Here is an 18625-nt window from a genome sequence, read left to right as displayed (position 1 = left end):
TCTTAAGCTTTTCTCTGAGAAATTTCTCTGGCTTAACATCTTTTGACTATCATGCTTGTTTTTTGGTGTACTGACAAGCTTCTAAGGTATTTGCTAAGATCCACTTGTTTCACATGTGTGAATTGTAAACCAGATTTTTATTATACGTACAAATGACAAGACACGGTACAAGCTATACGTACAAATGACAAGACACAGTACAAGCTTGATGGGATTGTCTGGTTATGTCATCCAACGGCATGATGTCTTGTCCCCCTGCTGAGTATGAACTGTTTGTTTAAATGGCAGTGTGACTCACTATACTTGATTTCTTTCAAAGTAGACCAGAGTTCTCCATCAGCTGACTTCCTGAACAAGAGTGATGGCTGAACGGTCATTCTGAAATTGAGGAAAATCTCCTGCTTCATATTTTCTTGCAACATTAATGTTCAGATTTTTAATATGAGTATTTATCATATTACTTTTTCAGTAAATAAGTACTGACTCAGTTGCTCATGAAGATAGAGTTACCAAGTGTACAGCTGTATTAGCTGATCACAGTATCTCACATTCAGATCTTAAAGGGACACTGTCAACACATTTAGATTGTCAAGAACCTGGAAGACCTTTCTCATAAGCTGTTTCTGATGTTGATGCTATGGTATGGCTTTATAAACTCTTTGTCTTACCTAGGGTTGTTAGATCCACGTTTTTGTGAAGGTTTTTGTCAACAACAAAAGATTTTGGCAAGTACACATATTTTAAGGTGACTATTCCTTTAATTTTTACAGCACTTTCAGATTGATAAATTCTGTATTATATTGCTTGACTCCAATAATAGTTATAGTTCTTTCCCCTGTAGTATGTTTTGTGCTGATTACAATAGCAGAAGACTCAATCTTCAAATAGGGTGTCAGCTTTTAGCATTTGCTCTTCACCTTCTGCATTTTTATAGAAAGCTTAGGGAAAAATACAGGATTTGGATGTCTTCACGAAGACAGCAATTTAAACACATTAAACACATTCAGTAAGCGCTCACTGTCATATCACACAAAATATTGTACTTCATTAGCCCAGTTTGCACTTAGCTAATTGACTTCTCTCTGTCATATTTTCCCCAGTTCAGCTTCTCCATTGTTTCAGGTCTCCTGAAATACCAAGCCTTTTACTAGCAGACTTTCTGTCTTCTTGGAATACACTCCTAAATCTTATAGCTGTGGCTTGTTCAGCAGTATGTGTGTAGTCACAATTTACCTGAGTAGTTTTGAGTGTGGCAAATATGCAGCTTGTTATAGTTGATGGAAGGGTTAAATACTAATAGATGTGTTTCTCTTTCTGTGGAAACAGAAAACATGACAAATGTAGCTATTATAATAATGCAGTAAAAATGTAAAAACAAATGGTTGAATTGAACCTTCTATGTACTTCAATTATTTGCAATTTGTAGTGAAGTTTCTAAGGCTGAGCTGTGAATCTAAGGTAGGTAAAATATGCATCAATGGTGTTTTGATACTCACGTGCAAAGGACCAACACAGCACTACCAAAACTTGAATCTGATGGATGTTTGAAATTGCTAAAGCTTTGATTCTCTGATACTCCATGTGTTTCACCTTGCCTACTGTTATTTGCATAATGAAGGTCTCTTACTATTTTTTTTTTTCAGCATGGAATTTTGCATAGAATGAGGTTTGAGAGGATAAAATGTACATATCTGAGTGGATTTCAAAGTGGTTGAGTTGATGTATCAAGGTATTTTTCCAGTTTTTTTCAGGGTGAAATTTCATTTTAGTATTGCGACTAGAAACAGCACTCTTCAATAACATAAGCTTTTTATGAGCTTTTTATCTCACTAGAGTATCTTGCACATATTCTTCAGCATCATAATTATTATTGAGACGGTAAAATGGGCTTAGAGATTAGTTTGACTTTTAAACAAATTTGATGTAACAAAAGCACATGCTAACTTAGTTGGTTTGAAACAGAAGAGCCAACTATAATGCTTCTGTAATCCAAGTGGACTTGGGATAGGTATTTTTCATTCACAGTGATGAATAAGGTGCTCTCTGGATTTAAACTGGTACAAGAAACACCGTTTTGATGACTTACCAGGCTGTGTGCAGTCTTGGTGAAAGTGGTTTTTTCTGCAGTGCATTTCACATACGTACAAAAGCATAACTAAGAAATTTTGAGGCAAACTAAAATCCAAATGGAATTCAACTGATTAAGAATATTTTGGGAACTTAAAAATATGCTAAGGGCTGGAAAGACCTATTTCTGACCTGGAAGTTGGAAGGTGTCCTGCATATAGAAGCATTGTTTTTAAACACCACAGGTTTGGTTTTTTTTTCCCAAGGGTTCTATTCCTACCATGTATGACTATCAAACGATACAATCTTAGGTTAACTGTTACTTTATAGTTTTCCCTGAATATTTGGTTACACCCACTTGTACGTACAGTAGCAGTATTGCTGATGTGTTCACACAGTAAAACTTAGTGTGCGTCTGTAGAGATCAGCATGTTTTGCCATAATGACTTCAGTGCTATAGTATTCCAAATACATGTAAATAGCATACCTAGGAGATCAAGTCGAATTGTGCTTGTAGGCACACGACAGCTTTGTGTTTGTCAAGCATTGTAGACTGACTCCTTGCTTACGTGCTTAGCCGTGTCTAAGATCTGCTGAGCTTAAAAAAAACCCCAACAATCACACGTATGAAATATTGTCCCCTAACGTTGCATACATTATGCTTTTGCAGCAATACGTCCTATTTTCTTTAAATTGTTGAGCAGTTTCATTTTCCAGTTGGTTTTTGAGGATTGTTACTGGATTTCTTTGGTTTCAAAAGTCAAAATCCTTCGAGCATGACTTTTGTCTTGGCACTCTGGGGTCATAAACACTGCACTGGAATGGCCTGTGTTGAGTGTGGAACCAAATTTGGAACCAAAGTTTAGGTTAGCATTTCCTGCTTTGTCATGCTGGCATGGTTGCACAGGCAGTTTGCTTTTCGTGTTGGTAGAGGCAGAGTTTTGCACTTCTAGAGCAGCTCTCCCATTCTCTTCCCCCCACCCTTCCCCAACAAAAACAAATGGGAGAACTTCAGACAGTAGAAAACAACATAGCAAGCTTAAGCATGGTAATGGTGGAAATACATGTAAGAAAGGATTTCTTATAGTTCTCTGTGGGATAGAAATGGTTTTAACGTCAACCTATATGCCTGTTAATGTCAAAGATCTATATGTGAAGTGCTAGTGAAAGTCAATCTTTCTCACCTCCTACATAATGCAATTAAGTGTATTGCTTCCAATTTATGCTTTTTAGGCCGTAACCTTTAAACATGCCATCTTGTCCGCTCTTGAAATATTTGTAATTTTTAGTTAGTTTTGTTTTATAGTATCTGTTAATGAGAGCTATGGCAGGCATTGTTGCAAGTTTTTTTTCATATTGTGAGGTGGAACTGCGTGCCTTTCAGCCTTCCCAGAGCAACAAAGTTCACTGAAAGTCTCAATAATCACATCAGACTTAAGTGTTCTTAAAATTGCTTCTCTAGTTCTAACCTAGTATATTTTTAAAGAAGAATTTAAAAGCTAAAACAAGCTTACACAAAGTATTTTTTTGGATGAAAATGATCTCATCAGTCTGTTTCACTAGCAGAAAGAAGTGAGATAATTCCTTGTGTTCTGAATATCAAATATGCTTTGACCACTTTGAATCTTTAAGTGCTCAGTATTTCAATAAATTTGATTTGGAAGGGGCAGTGCCATAATGTGTTTGTTGTGGCTTTGATTTTTAAGGGTCAGGTGAGCGCATTCATGCTGCCAAAGCTTATGCAGATTATACAGATGTCCATCTCTGGCTGATATTCTTGGATTCACTAAAAAGTCATCAGAGAAAGTCTGAGGACAGTTAGGAGTACCAAAGTTTTATCTCTTGGCTTGGCTTGCTATCTGGAACAGTTTATTTGCCTCAGGTAATTATAGACACCCTGGATATACTGGCTTTCTTATTTGGGTGCTTAAATATACATGTCCCATAGTTGGAGTATTCTTGTCTTTGAAACGTATTTGCACTTCATCACAGCCATTTGTCAGGGAGGCAAACCAAATACGTATACATAAAGAGCCAGGAGTTTGGTTATCTTGTGAAGCACAAGTATTTATTTTTTTTCCCAGTGTCTCTGTCGTTATGTTTATTCTCTTTAAGCTTGTTTTCGCTCTCCTTACTGAATAGTTACATTCAGTCTTGGATTTCTGTTGTAGACAGTCTGTATCTCTGAAGCTTGAAGGGAAGAACGGTTATTTGTGTATGCATCTGAATTTTAACTCAACTGAGGTTTGGTTGAAACTATGATTGTGTTGCTTGAGAGTCTTGCTTGCTGTTGCTTTTTTCTTGCAGTACATTCTGTACCTTTAACAACATAACGAGTCTTTTAGTTCATAGAATATTCCCATATCTGCATCTCCCGCTTAAAGAGCGTATTAATGTTTCCACTTCATGTTGTGATTTTTAGCATCATGATGCCTGGCCCTTTTTTCAAGTTGTTTGCACCTGTTGTTTATGCAACAGATTGGAATTCCATATAATTTGTGAGTGTTAGTATGTAGCTAATACAGAACTCTTATTCAAACATCCAGTTTGCATTGCATGATTATGGTGCTGATTTTAATTGTCCAAAGTGTAGACCAGTCTCATGTAAAGAAAAATTAATACTGCAGATAGGAGATAATGGTTATATGTGTATTTAGGGTAAATCTTTCATATGTATTAAAAGATCCTTGATTATTTTTTTTAAAGTGGACTAGCCTGTGAGCTGTGAGAGACTTCTAGTGATGTTGTAGTATATTTCTGATGTCTACAAAGGATATCACGTGTTCATGAAGTATTTTCTATGTATCAGCATATTCTTACTATTACAGTTCTGCATATTGACAGCAAACAGTATTTCAGGTTCTTTATTATTGCTTGTATATTTTATTTAAAAAAAAAAAAGGATGTATTTAATCACTCTTCTGTAAAGTTGGCCCCTCATGGACTAGATTTTTAAAAAATTTATTGTATAGGCAATTTCAGTCTTACATTAATGAGAAATCAACTATCTGTTACCTAAGCACCTGTTGTTTTCGTTCTAGAGATAGTATTTCTGCCTCAGTTAATTGATTTGTCCTAGCTTACATAAATTTACAGTCCACTATAGATTTAAGCCTAAATTTTTCCAGTTGGGAAACTAGGTTAGTGGCTACAGCTGAATTAAAATAGACAGGTACGAAGTTGCTGGCTGCAAGATATGATACTAACCTTAGTCAGGAACCTTGAATGACTGTGATTGGGACACTGAATAGATAAGACTTCTGGTTGTATGAGAGGACAGGAGGGTTTGTCAAAATCTGATCCTACTCTAGTTATTCTAATATGGGTGGTAAACGTGGATCTTGCAGCACTGCAGTGGTAGATAACTAGAATAGCAGCTAAGTAAATGCTGATTATGTCTAACATAGTTCCATGGCTTTAACATCAGAGGTCTTTTAGAAGACTGATCTAGCGGGACCTGCAGTGCAGATGAGGTCTCTAGTATGGGGTTTTGACAGTGATTCAGGGACATACGTATTGAAAATCATGCTTGATGTCTTGTTGACTTGGCCAGGAAACTTTTACCTGAATAATCACATTTGGTATCTGCTCAGTGTAGCCACTCCCATTTCCTTTCATTGATAGGGGTTTTTTTCTATCTACACGTAACTGCTACTGCTTCTGGAGAGCAGGGTGTTAATCTGATTTCATCCAATAATAATGTTTGAGAATAAATTACCTGAATATACTGTGCATTTTGTCAATGTCTCCTTGTGCCAAGCAGCTACATTGAACAAATCCAGAATATTTGTCATTGGAATCAGTTTAGGTCACTGACATTTTTTTGATGCTCAGCATACAGAATATGAGTGAAAAGTGGCCATCTCTTTCTTCCACCAATACGCCACCCCCAGGGCTTTGAATCCCAGAATGCTGACTTGGTTGTATGCATCTATATACAAGACATATCCAGCCTAGCTGCCTGCTCTGCTCCTGAGCTTACGGCCTCTCATGTGCGCATAGTTGTGCCAAACTTGCTTCAAGTTGTGTGACTTCATGTAGCAAAATAATTCAGTGATTGATTCAGATCGTTAATAAGGTGGACTGTGAACTGTAGTGATTCAGAATGTGTTTTAAAACAGCGAAGTTGCTCTTGCTGTAGTGATGATAATCTCCAGGAGGGAGTTGTGGGGGAGTCTTGGGGCAGTTATTCGGAAGAATTGCCACGCATTCATGAGTCGATAAGCTACTTTCAGCTTGTCAGCGCTCTGGATTGATAAACCCCCAAAAGGTGGGGAGAATTTTGTATACAACTCTCTCTCTGGCTTTTCCCCTTGGTTTTTGGGTTTGTTCTTTTTTTTCTTTTGGTGTTTTCCCTACTCAATGTCCTGGTAACTGTGAGATTCATTACCCTTCTCCAGTATATGGAGAACAGAGGCCTGGCTTGGCACTGTGAATTGCACTGACTAAGCCAGGACCAGCTATGTAAAGTCATTGCTGTGAAGCAGAAAGGCTGCAGTAATTAGGGACTTGATCCAGGGCTTGACAAGGTCAGTTATTTTTGGAATAAAACATTCAGAAATATTTTTAGGAAATATGACCAAAATCATCTTTAAACCCAGATTCTTTGGGGCTGACTTTAAAGTTATGTTTGGTATGGATGGTTATTTTAGCCTTTTTTTTTTTTAAGTTTATAAAAGCTCAAATATAACCTATTTTTAGCAGCTTGCATTTACTATATTCAGTCAAATAACTTTGGAAACCACCAGGATTTGTTGGTTGATTTATCCAATTTCAGATGATTCCAGTAGCGATTCACTTACTAAGCTGTAACTAACTGATAAGGTGCATCTTTTTTTAAATGACAGTTTCCATTACCTTAAAAATAAGGTGCAAGCTGTGATCACAGTTGCTTTGCTGCTTATGTATTTCAATTAATGTAAGGAAAAAGTAAAGTTCTTCCCTTTTTGGGATTATCATGTACCTGTCATGTCAGTGCTTACATGTTTCAAATGTTAGTGGCTTTTTGTTCTTCATTTCAATGCTGTTCTTCGCTGTTTAGTTACTTGCTGGAATTCACTATATATGAAGTCCATTCTATGTTTATTTGTGGGGTTTTTGTTTGTTGGGTTTTTTTTTTTTTTGAGAATGTCACATAATTGCGAAAGATTCAAGGACTGAATTGTTTTTGAAACTTACCAAGGACCTCATCTAAATTGGAGCACTTAGAAGTTAATGAAGAAGTTATCACTTATATAATATGTTATTTAGAACTCAATTAAATTTGTTCTTAGATGAAAGAAACAGGACAAACCTTTATACTAAACTGGCATTTTTTGAAACTCTGTGGCTCGGTAATGTTGGGAACTCTGTGATTTAGACACATGAAGACATCAGTGTGTCTTGAGATTTTAAGTTTGATGTCTTAGTAAATCCTACCACGTATTCATCATTCCTTTATTGTTCAGTATGAACATAGTCTAAAAATGCATCCTTGACGCACATCACTTCCCTTTTCACATGTCCACTCCACACGTCAATATGGAGATTTTTGTATTCCAAAATGATGATTTCTTGCATTGGATCTACTTTTCAGGCTGCTTTGGGGTGCTTTTTGGGGTTTCTTGCTGTTAGTTTTGGTTTTGTTATTAGCACAAACTTCTTGAGTAGGATTCCAAAATGACCGAAGTTGCGCAATTAAATAGTCTTTAAGCAGTACATTCAGTGCCAGACTTGGAAACCCAGAATGTGTAAAGTTATGAGCATCTATAAAAATGATACTAAGCACAGAGAATTTTCTTGTTGCATGTTTCAAGATGGATATGCAATGAAATCATTGCCTATAGAACACAAACCTGCAAGCTCAGGCAAAGCATGCAGCTGATATGCTTAAATAGATTTCTCTTTTTTTTTTATTTTTGGACAAAGTGTTTGGTGTCTTTTCTTGCACAATTCAGCTGTTTTGTCTCTAGTATTTTTAATTACAGAAGTGATATCTGACTGGATCTTTTGATTTTTGCTGTAGGGCTTCCAGACTGGGCAGAACAAGTATAAGATGACATATGTTTGGAGCTTCAATAGTTAATTGAAGCCATAAATGGTTATTTTTAAAAAAGATTTAAAAAAAAATTCTTAGGAGCGAAATACTGAGGAGCAAATGACTTTTTTCATCCCATTTATTTTCCAAAATACCTTAAATTTCCTTTTCTTAAATGGAACTTACGTAGTATATGTTAGGGAGATAACTTCATCCTTATATTCTGTAACTGGTATGCTGAGGAGTTTAATTTCTGGCTTGGTTTTAGGAAAAGTCTGCTGTTGCATTTGTGTTCTGCTTTGCAAACCTTTTGCCAAATGTGTTTTGTTTCTTTTTTTTTTTTTTTTTAAACCTCCAACTCATTTGTTCCAGTCACCTGAAATACAGAAGGCTTCAGTTGTACCACCAAATCAATGTCCTAACTGTGTGCGGAAAAATAATTTTATCTACCGCTAATGTGTAGCGCCAGTAAGGGATGAAGCAAACCAATATAACTACTTGTAATCCTCCATGGACATTCCCAATAAGAAACTGTGATTAGTGCATGTCTTGGGCGTTATAGTAACTCTTCAGTATTTGTAATGTAGTTAACTAAAGAATTGTCTAGGACATGAAAAATTACTTTGCCTGTAATAACCTTGCTGTAGCCTATAGGGAAGGACAACTGTACATAGCTGAATTTAGGTTTTGGAATCTCCTCACCTCATGAAGGAAAGGTCTTTTTTCGTAGTCATCCTTATTGCAAAATCATTGCTGTTGATACCCTGACTTGCAGGGTGTGAATGAGTACAGGAGAAACCATGACTGCTTGAACGGCATTTTCCATCTCCTTGGGGTAGAAGATGGTGAGTTAATGGAGGCATGAGTTCAGACCTTGATAATTCCAGTAGACTTTCTTAAAACTCATGTTTTGAAGGTGTTCTCCAAAAGATAAAATAATATGAGATAGAATACTATTTTTTAGCTTCAAAAGAAAAGGAAAAATGTGTGTGTGTGTAATACAGTTGAATGTTTGTGGCTGAGCCTTCCAAAAGATGGGCAATCGGCAGCAAAACAGGGAGAAGTGGAATGATAGTATGTGCTGTCCCTGGTATCAGAACCTATGAACTAACTGTTGGATTAAACATAGAGTTAGATCAGAAGATTAAGGTTCAGTGACTGATTACATCTTATTTGTACTTATACAATCATGTAGGGTTTCTTAGGTATACACAGTTTTAGAAAAGAAGTATTTACTTTTTTCTATGTATTTTGCGATAGTATTCCAACAGCATGCCTCACATTTATCTCCTTGTTACTCAAAACACCTCATACAAGGATAGATTTTATTAACTTGTGCCCCCTCTGCTGGCTAGTTTTCCAATTACAATGTAAAAATACAAGTTCATGTAGGTGAGGTACTCTCTGATATGCTATTTTGGCCAAACATCAATTTATGGGGGTCCTATTTTGTCCTTTTTATGGGGGTAAAACTACAACAAAACCCATGTGAAGTCCTAGTTTGTGAGAGTCAGTGGTGGTGTTGAGAGCTGGTGTTTTCATAGTGCGTAGTTACTGTCACGGGCTCACTCAAGACTCCTTCACTATTTGTCAAACCTGTTTCTTTCCCTCATCCCTTAGTTGAAGCGATTTGGTGTTTTTACCCACCCTGTGTGTCTACGTTGTTTCGTATAGAGAGGAACTAGATCTTTATGGTTCTTGGGACTATGGAGGACTAAACTTAGAGCTTCTAAAACCTGCTACTGTCACCTGCATTTCTGATAGCAGTCATTTTCCCCTTAAGATGTAGAGCGCTCTTCTTTTGGGTGTGGTAAGGGGCTCTCTCAAATTACCTCCAACAGGTGAATAATTTACCTGTGTTCTTCCAGAAACCTGTCTTTGCGGGTGAGGTGGTATTCCCAGCTGCCTAGCATGAAGGGGAGGTAGAGCATAAGTCCTCCCATCTTCCATACTGTAGGGAGAGCTAAAAGGTTTCAGTGTTATGATAGAGAATGTATGTCTGTACTGCAGATGTTTGTGGACTATTAACTAGAGTTAATAGTAAGAATCCTCCTGCTGTCCTGCAGCCCTTTCAGAAAAACACTGGGCATTTTTTCTTGGTGGCAGTGTAATTCCTGGAATAGTGTTTCATTAGGTTGTTTTATAAGATTCCAATCTGCAACTGATCTGGCATCTATCTTTGCTATTAATCAGGCATCAAGGGAGATTTCTGTTTTATATTGAAATTTCTTTTATGATTTGAAAACTTCATAATAGACTTCAAAACACTTGAATCCTGTGTAAAACTGGTTAGTGTCGCTTTCATTGAACTTTCTTCTGAGGCTTCTGAAGGTGATCTGGAAATACGTGCACTGTACAAATATCTGATCATCTACTAGTAAGACAGAATTGCTGCCACTGCAAAACTGCATTATCTATTGAATAATCAACAGCATCAAGGGAATATATCAAAATCTTATGGACAGCAAAACAGAGACGAGTTAGCAACTTTCTTTGTGTATGAAGCCTGGTTTGTCAGAGATCTTAGTCCCGTACAGAATTCCAGTATGTTCTTCAGCTCTTACTCAGGCTGAAATCACAGAAGTCTCTCTGACACTTAAGTGGTTCCCATTGGTGGGGTCAGTTTCTATTCTAAAACAGCCATAACAAACTTAAATACGGTTTCAAAGCTGTTTTTATTGTGCAGGTTGAGTCACTAGGATAACACCATGATGCAGTTCAGAGGTGCTATGCTTTTTCAGTCTGGCTACAGAATCATGGAGCTCTTGTGGCATATCCTGTGAGAAGTCAGGTTTATCAAAGCTAATGTGGTAGAACCTGACTGCCCTTCTTGCTCTTTTTCCCCCCAGTGTATTCTTACTTGTGTTCTGGTAGATCACAGGGTTTCATAGTGTGTTTGTGCTAAATATTAATTAGGAGATAGGCGGCATAGCTTCATCTGGGAAAGCTTCCATTTAAAGCCATTTTGCATCTTATCAAGTAATAGGAAAGAATTTACTAATCTACTGAAGTAGAAGGCATGTTCATTCCTGACTACTATAGTGTGTACATATATGTGCCTTTAAGATTTTTTCAAAAGTACGTAGACATGCATCATAATCATGCAAAGTAGTTTTTGTGAAGAGTTATATTGCCAATTATGAATTCACTAAAGTACTACTGTGATGTCAGTGTATTCAGTTGTGTTTGTGACTTCGGAAACAGTTGCGTGAATGCATAAAATACAATTGATTCTATAGGTCTTCACAACTGTATTGACTGGTTCTGCAGGGATAATAGAAAATAGTAAAAATCGCTGAAAATGCATGTGGGACAAGAAGTTGCACAAGTTGCTACAGTTCTTATGTAGCTGACTATCAGAGCATAGAGCAGCTCTAAATACCTCTGTGTACTTGACTGATAGTGTTGTGCCTCAAGCAATGCAGAGGAATGTCTCTAATAAATGTTAAATTAATGTTTTAGACATTTCATGATTTTGCTAAAGTGTAACTGAAGTTCCTAAGATACAAAAAGTAAGTGAAAAAACTGTGATGGATTTGGACCATCTGGTTTAGTTTGTTGAAATTCAAGCACAGTGTTTTGGTATTTTTTAAGCTGTTGTCAGTTTAAAAAAAATAGCTTTAAAGCTAATAATTTTGCCATCATTCTGACTTCTAGATTTCATTTTAAACTATTGTTTTTGAGCAATGGTTGCTCACAGATTCTCATGAGCATTTATGAGAATCTTGACCTTTTAAATTCTAAAAAACCTGATTCAATTGAAAAAACTGATAGTGCACTTTTGTATTTCCTGGTCAGATGACTAAATTTACTGGCAGTTAGGGCTGATACTTCTGAAAATAAAAAGGCTCAGCTGAGATAATATAATGTATGATGGCTGTGCAATAAAACTTCTGTTAAAGTTTGTGATTTACTGAAATGAAAGTGTACCTTTTAGACATTTGATCATGATCTGAAAATGAGTTTTTTCCAGTGATTAGTAATGTGTTCTGTTGAAAAATATGCACTTTATTTCAGTTTACATTTACTTTCAACTTCTAGCTTTTCTTGGGCATGAAGCTTTTGTCGTACTAAATACTTCTTTTTATAGTAGTTGCTTGTTGAACGTGTCATTTTTAGTCTGACTTGGTGGTTTTTTGGTCATGTTTCTACCTCAGCTATTTAAGTTTTTCAACACTTCTGACTCAGAAATTAATATTTAAATGTGTGCATTGAGATAACAATAGTCTTAAATCAATTTTCTCTTACTGCATGTATAATATTGCATACTTGCACATCTAAAGGTCACAACAGCTCTTGAATTGCTTTGCCTGTACACTTTGAAGAAGAAAAAACCCAAACCCATGAATGTGTTAGTCATGCTGAAACTCATTGCTAAGCTTACTTGCCTACGAAAGTGAATTCTTAGTTTTGAGAATCTTAACCAGACAGTAATGTGTCTTGATAATTTGATACACTTCTGGCTGGATCTGAGGCTCCCTCTGAGAGCATCACACAAGCTGGGGTGGGCTGGCTGTGCCTCTTACTGTGACCCTGTGTGAGCTCAGTGGGGCTCCCAGCTCTGTATTTGTTTTGTGCTATCTGAGCACAGAACTACTTCAGCTGGAAACTGAAGAAATGGCAACCAATGTAACCGAGTTGCTTTGTGATTTGGAACAAATAGTTGTGAAGCTGTCAAATTGTTCAAAAGAATGCGTGTTGTGTAAGAGATAAGTTAGTTTTAAGGCTTTGAATCTCTTGCTTGTTCCTTTTTAGCCTAGCAAGCTTGCAAGATTGCCCTGGTATTGATGCTGATTTTTAAATAACTTTCTTCCAAAAAGAGGTGTGGGTTTTTTTTTTTTGTCGTCTTGGTGCATATCTGCCCTTGAAAATGCAGATTGTAGGTGAATGAAAAAAAAAAAAACAAAACCCTCTTGTACCACATTACAGTACTTGGTGGTTGAACCGGATCATCAGCCATTAAAACCTTAGGTGCTTCTTCCTTAGTACTTTTTTCACCACTGGTAGGAACCTTCAGAAGGGGAAGTGTATTATTGAAAGGAATTTGCAGTCAGATTACTCTAGCAGCTGTTTAGACTGCAAAGGATACTAAATCAGCCAATTTGCCTACATGAGGCAATTAGCGTGAAGTCCCTGTGGGAGCTAGTTGCCACTGAATTTTCAGCTGGAAAAGTAAGTTGTATTTAGTTTTCCAAAATACTTGTTTGTAAGTAAATCTATTTAAAAATAAGAGTTTAAAATAAATCTTCAAAATACTTTTCAATTTACTGTAGTCTGAGTAGTAAATTTGGACTCAAACGGCCACAGTTTAAATACAGCAGCTGAGTTTCTAAACTCTAAAATGTTTATCCACTATCAGTGGTTATAATCTGTCCGAAAACAGATAACACAAGAACAGAAGTATCTTTGCTTGTATGCTTGTTAGAATAGATCTATATAATGCTAGCTTAAAATGTGAGCAATGCCCTTATGTTTCCTAAGGCATTGGTGCTGAGGCTGAGTTGATCTTTACCCTAATTCCTTTAAGAACTCAGGGTTTCACACTTTCTATCTTTCACTTTCCTGTGTGGGAATGTAAGATGATACTGAAATTAACTGCTGGATTATTTTTGCTTTTGAAATGAACAAAACCTCATGGTGATTAGTTAGTTGTCAGAGTAAGTTGTAAACAGGCTTATTATGTACACCTTGGTATGCTGAGCTGATTTCCAGTGCATTTCAGCACACCTGTAAGCTGCCAAAGAGCTGGTAACGTGTGCTCTGTCACTCACTGTTCCACTGTGTAACTAAAGTAATTGAGCTGTGCTGAATTGATTTCCTGTGCATTCACAGTCAATGGTGTTGCCACCTATTTTGAAGAATATGGTATTTCTAAGATGTGTAAATTTGTAGGGTTTTATTTTAATAGTATATTTCTAAAGGAAGAGCAGTAGAAAATAATTTGATTATTATAGAATTAGATTCATTAGATTGAAATAAAGTTCTAAACCAGTTATTGACAAAATTGTTGCAGTTTAGTTAAAGAAGTTGGTAAGTCTTCTGGAATTTCATTTTGCCAATTTACTAAAACATCTCTGAGTTTTGAGAGCTTGTATAAATAAGGGTTTGGGTTTTTTTAGGAATACCTGCCTTAATACTGGTTTTATGTGCCTTTGTTTTGTATGCCTTCATACAGCTAAGGTGAGGAGTGGTGTCAGGAGAGCGAGTGGTGTTCTTTAAGAATTAATGACATGGAAATTTTTAGTCAAAAATAGTAAAACTCAATAATAGCCATTTTATCTGAAACTCTTATATTCTAATTATGTTTCTGCCCCTGTAGGTGGCATGTAGATACTCATTTCATGTTTCTAAATTGTATGGAGCTGTGAACCTAAGTGCAGCTAAGTGAACTCAGCTCTGTTCACTTGTCTTTAAATAATTCAGTGGTGAATTGTGTACTCTGTGACTTGATTTCATAAATTCTTTCTAGAAAGGATATTATGTAGCTGTATTGATGAGTTGATGAACTCAACATTACTGTGTTTTCACATCTAGCTAGGGAAGAAGAGATTTCAAGGGGAAACTTTCCCTTTATATACTTAAACAGGTGTGAAGTATTCTGCAACAGTGCACTGCTAGTGTTTCCACAGTTATCCTGTAGATGATAGGTGTGGAAATGTGAGTTACTTTGTCTTTGGGGGTCAGGGATTCTCAAATCAGTTGTTACTCTGGTTACAAATGAGTGTTGTTCTTGTTCTGGTAAAAACATTCTTGCTTTTGTAAATATGTTGCTATATGAGTTGATTCTTGATTTAGTATGTTGGTGATCATCCATTGTACAGGTAAAATGCTTGTGAAATTATAAAAGATAGCCTGAGGATGAAGTTGTTTCTCCCTCAGACATTTTTCCTGAGAAAGATTATAGTTGAGGTACACAAAATGTTTAAGATAATGAGGATATCTGGATAATGCAGGTTGTCAGAGACTAAATTTTTAATACCTATGTTACAAATTGGACCAGAATATTGACCTAAAGAGCACTGTTTGTGACATTCTAAATCTAAAACCTTTTATCAATTATCAATTTATTTTTGCAATCATTTATTAGCAATAGGATTAAAGTATTTTTATGTTCAGTATCATGAGAACAATATCCTTTACATCTAGTTAGAAACCCTGCTTTCAGTATTATTTCAGTGCAATGTAATTAGCTTCCAGCTGCTGTTTTGCAGTTGTGGTGAACTATTAGTTGGCAGAATAGCACACCATAACTGTTCTTCAGAATTAAATAAGGCTAAACATTCTTAGGAAATTATTTTAATTAAAATTGAGTATGTTTTGGGAGTCCTTAAATTCTTTTGAGTAATTGTTTAAATTGGTTTATGAACTAGCTTAGCTTTCGTGGGAGAGATTGATCTTCACTGTTTAATTTTATTTTTGCATATTTTTTGTCTGTAGTAATGGTATGCTATTTTAAAAGAAAATTTTAGCATTCTCACTAAGGTTTAAGGAAAATATTGCCCAAATAACTTTTTAATTTTTCTGTTGGCATATAGTAAATTAATCACTGTAAATGTGGTGTTGTGAATTAAAACTGGACACCCCTCACCAAATATATTTCAAATTGTTAGGTGATATTTCTGTTCTAAGCACACATTCGGTAGGTGATCCTTTATATTAAATGGGTTATAAAAAAAGTGGATTTAAAAGGTCTTTTTCTCAAAACGTATTAGTTCTCTATGTTTTAGAGTAAATTGTAAGCATTCATGAGACAGTTTGTCTTTATAAGCAGAACTAGGCTGTGGGTCTAGTTGTATTTTTCTTTATTGTTTTCTGAAGATGAAAACCGAGGCCTTAAGCTTGGCAATAGGAGGAGAGTAGGACCCACTAAACGAAAGCTTGTGGTAGCTTTTATCCAGTCGGTCTTCAACCCTAGCTGGAGTGGAATGTGCTGCCTGGGCTTGGAGTTGACATGTGCATGGATTACTTTGGGATCCTCTTTTTCAGGAGGGACAGAAGGCTCCTGGCATACTGGCAGTAGGAAAAGGAAGTGCTAATAGCAACCCAAGTGTGTTTGTTACAGCTAGACTAGTTGAATGTCTTGGTGGGATCACAGAATGTCTTGCCTTGTGTATGTGTCTGTCTTAAATGATTCATACAGAAAGTTTATCTATTTTTCAAGTATTTGTTTCTGAAGTAAGTCTTGTGTGCATGGTTGAACCACTTTGGTCAAAACATTCATGTCAGTTTTCCTTAATACATGGAGTATTAGTTCTTAACCTGGAGATCATGATCACAAGGTACTGGGCAAATGGTTTAGTTGGTCACGCAGTAATTAAATCATGCATAAAATCAGCCCTGGAATAGGGGGAATTGGAAGCATCTCTGGTTTGAAGAGATAGTTGCTCTTTTAAACAGCTAGTAGCTTGTCAGAATACTGCAGTGCACGTTGTTCTTGAAGTCCTATGTTAGCCATTTTTGCCATGTTTTTGTATGCATTTATTGAATACAGATATATTAAGTGTCTAGCTTTACATGGCCTAACTGCAAGAAGACTCAGAAGCCCATAGCACTTTACTATATAGTACATGAGAATAAATACCTCAGGCCTCATTGTTTTGTCTGTGGGTATCAATGGCTGTTTAATGACTGAACAGAAGCTTATCAATTTGTTACGGCATTTTACATGAAATTGCTTTTTTTTCCCTTAGGGACGAAACCCCTTTTTTCTGGAGCCAGCAATAATTATAACAGTTACTGATGGAAGTAAATTAACTGCTACCGGTGGGATACAGGAAGAGGTAAGATCTGACCTCTGTTTACAATGATGTGTACTAAATGTTGTGTTAGAATACTGTTTACACTTATGTAGGAGCATAAATGACTTCTCAAAAGTATGCTCATTAATAGTTTAAACCTGTGTTTTTTCCTTTTTCATTTGAGGTAATTGTATACAATAGTACTACAAAAATCTGGATAGCTCTTTTTCCTTATAACATGTGAGAGAAACATGTAGTACAACTGTTCATCTGTTTAGTAGAATCAGTTTGCTATTTCTATCCAGGGAGTTCATGGATTTTCAAATATGTTGTTAGCAGAAGAAATTGATTTCTGTAAAGCCTGTATGTCTTTTAACTGGTCTAGATAGAAGTTCTTTATGTATAGACCCGAATTAACGTAGTGATTTCCCAAAGGATGTGGCTACTAGGGAGTATGTGAAATACGTACTACTTTCACACTGGGCTCTTAAAGTGATTATAATCAAATCAGTAGTATCCTTATAATCCAAGATAAGAGCTGAAGAAATGTATTTCAAATTAAATCTGTAGAGCAGTTTAAAACACCAGATCTTAATATACTGGAATACCTGCTCAGACATCTGGAAAACTCAGAGCTATAGCAAATGCTGAGGCACTGAATTATTTTAACTTACTGGTGGTTTTGAATTCTTTCCTTAAAAAGATGGAAGAGGTCATTAGGGATAGGGTTGGTCTGACCAGCTCAGTGCCCATTCCATGCAGTAGTAAAGAAAACCCAGCCCAACAACAAGAAAAAATCCCTAAGCTCATTGCCTTTTCAGGGAAAAGCTTAATATCCAAAGGTCTGTCCTGAAGCTTAAGAGGAGGATTCAGGCTTTTCCATGTGGTACACCACATTTGACTATACAGATTAACTTGTCATACATCATTGTTCATAATTTACTTGAATTTCTCCTAATACTCTATTATTATATCACATTCTTACAGCACTTACAGAAGTTGTTTGTATGGAAAGTGGTATTTGAGTGTTTTTTAATGTATCTGACTTAGAGGAAGAAAGTTGAATGACCTCATAATTTTATGTGGACTACTAACAAATAGCCATAGCCAGTAACTGAAAGGGCATGCCTGGATCCATGATACCAAGTAGGTTGTCTGTATAAAACCTCGCTTTCATCATATTTTTTTACTCAATAAGTCATTTTCAGCTTAATCCAGTGATTGATTGGGTGTGGTCCAAAATACTGAGTAAAATTGCAGCCTCATATTTACAGTGATTGTCAGTGAGCAAATGTTAATTAAACAGAGGATAGTGTGACACCTTTAGAGCCTTCTACAACATTTAGTGCTGTTAGCAGAATACTGTTTTGTTTTTTTAAGAGCTAATTGGGTAGTCACTTAGCTGTCTAAGTCTTTTCTTGAGGAGAAGCAACTTCTCCGCTGTCAGATGACTAACTTGTAAAGTCTGACATTGACATCCTGGAGTGAGGGACACCAGGATGCTCAGGGGGTGAAGCAAATGGCATCTGGGTAGAGGCTGAGAACTGGGTTTGTTCAGCCTTTAGAAGAGAAGCCTGTGGGGTTGGGGGTGTCTTACCACCATCTGCAACAACTTAATGGGGGAGGGAGCCTGGCTTTTCTTGGAGGTACACAGGGCTGAGGTGAGAGGCAACAGCTGCAAATTGTACTTGGGGAAATTCTGACTGGATATCAAGAAAAATTTTAACTGTGTGGGTGATTGAACACTGGCATAGGTTGTCCAGTGGTTGTGAGATCTCCATTATTGGAGATGCTCAAAACTGAG

At 36.5% G+C, this 18625-nt stretch overlaps 1 protein-coding gene across 4 annotated transcripts in view; it reads left to right on the top strand.

The window, feature by feature from the left end:
* The window catches only part of INTS6 (integrator complex subunit 6), a 45669-nt gene that overhangs the window by 4124 nt on the left and 22920 nt on the right, over positions 1-18625 (top strand). For all 4 annotated transcript variants that reach the window (XM_052786177.1, XM_052786178.1, XM_052786179.1 and 1 more), the window contains one exon: positions 16774-16863. In XM_052786177.1, coding sequence (XP_052642137.1) covers positions 16774-16863 — 90 coding nt within the window. The remainder of the gene's footprint in view (positions 1-16773; positions 16864-18625) is intronic.

Source organism: Harpia harpyja, chromosome 4, assembly GCF_026419915.1.
Source record: "Harpia harpyja isolate bHarHar1 chromosome 4, bHarHar1 primary haplotype, whole genome shotgun sequence".
Taxonomy (NCBI): domain Eukaryota; kingdom Metazoa; phylum Chordata; class Aves; order Accipitriformes; family Accipitridae; genus Harpia; species Harpia harpyja.
This window is presented reverse-complemented; position numbering and strand designations above follow the sequence as displayed.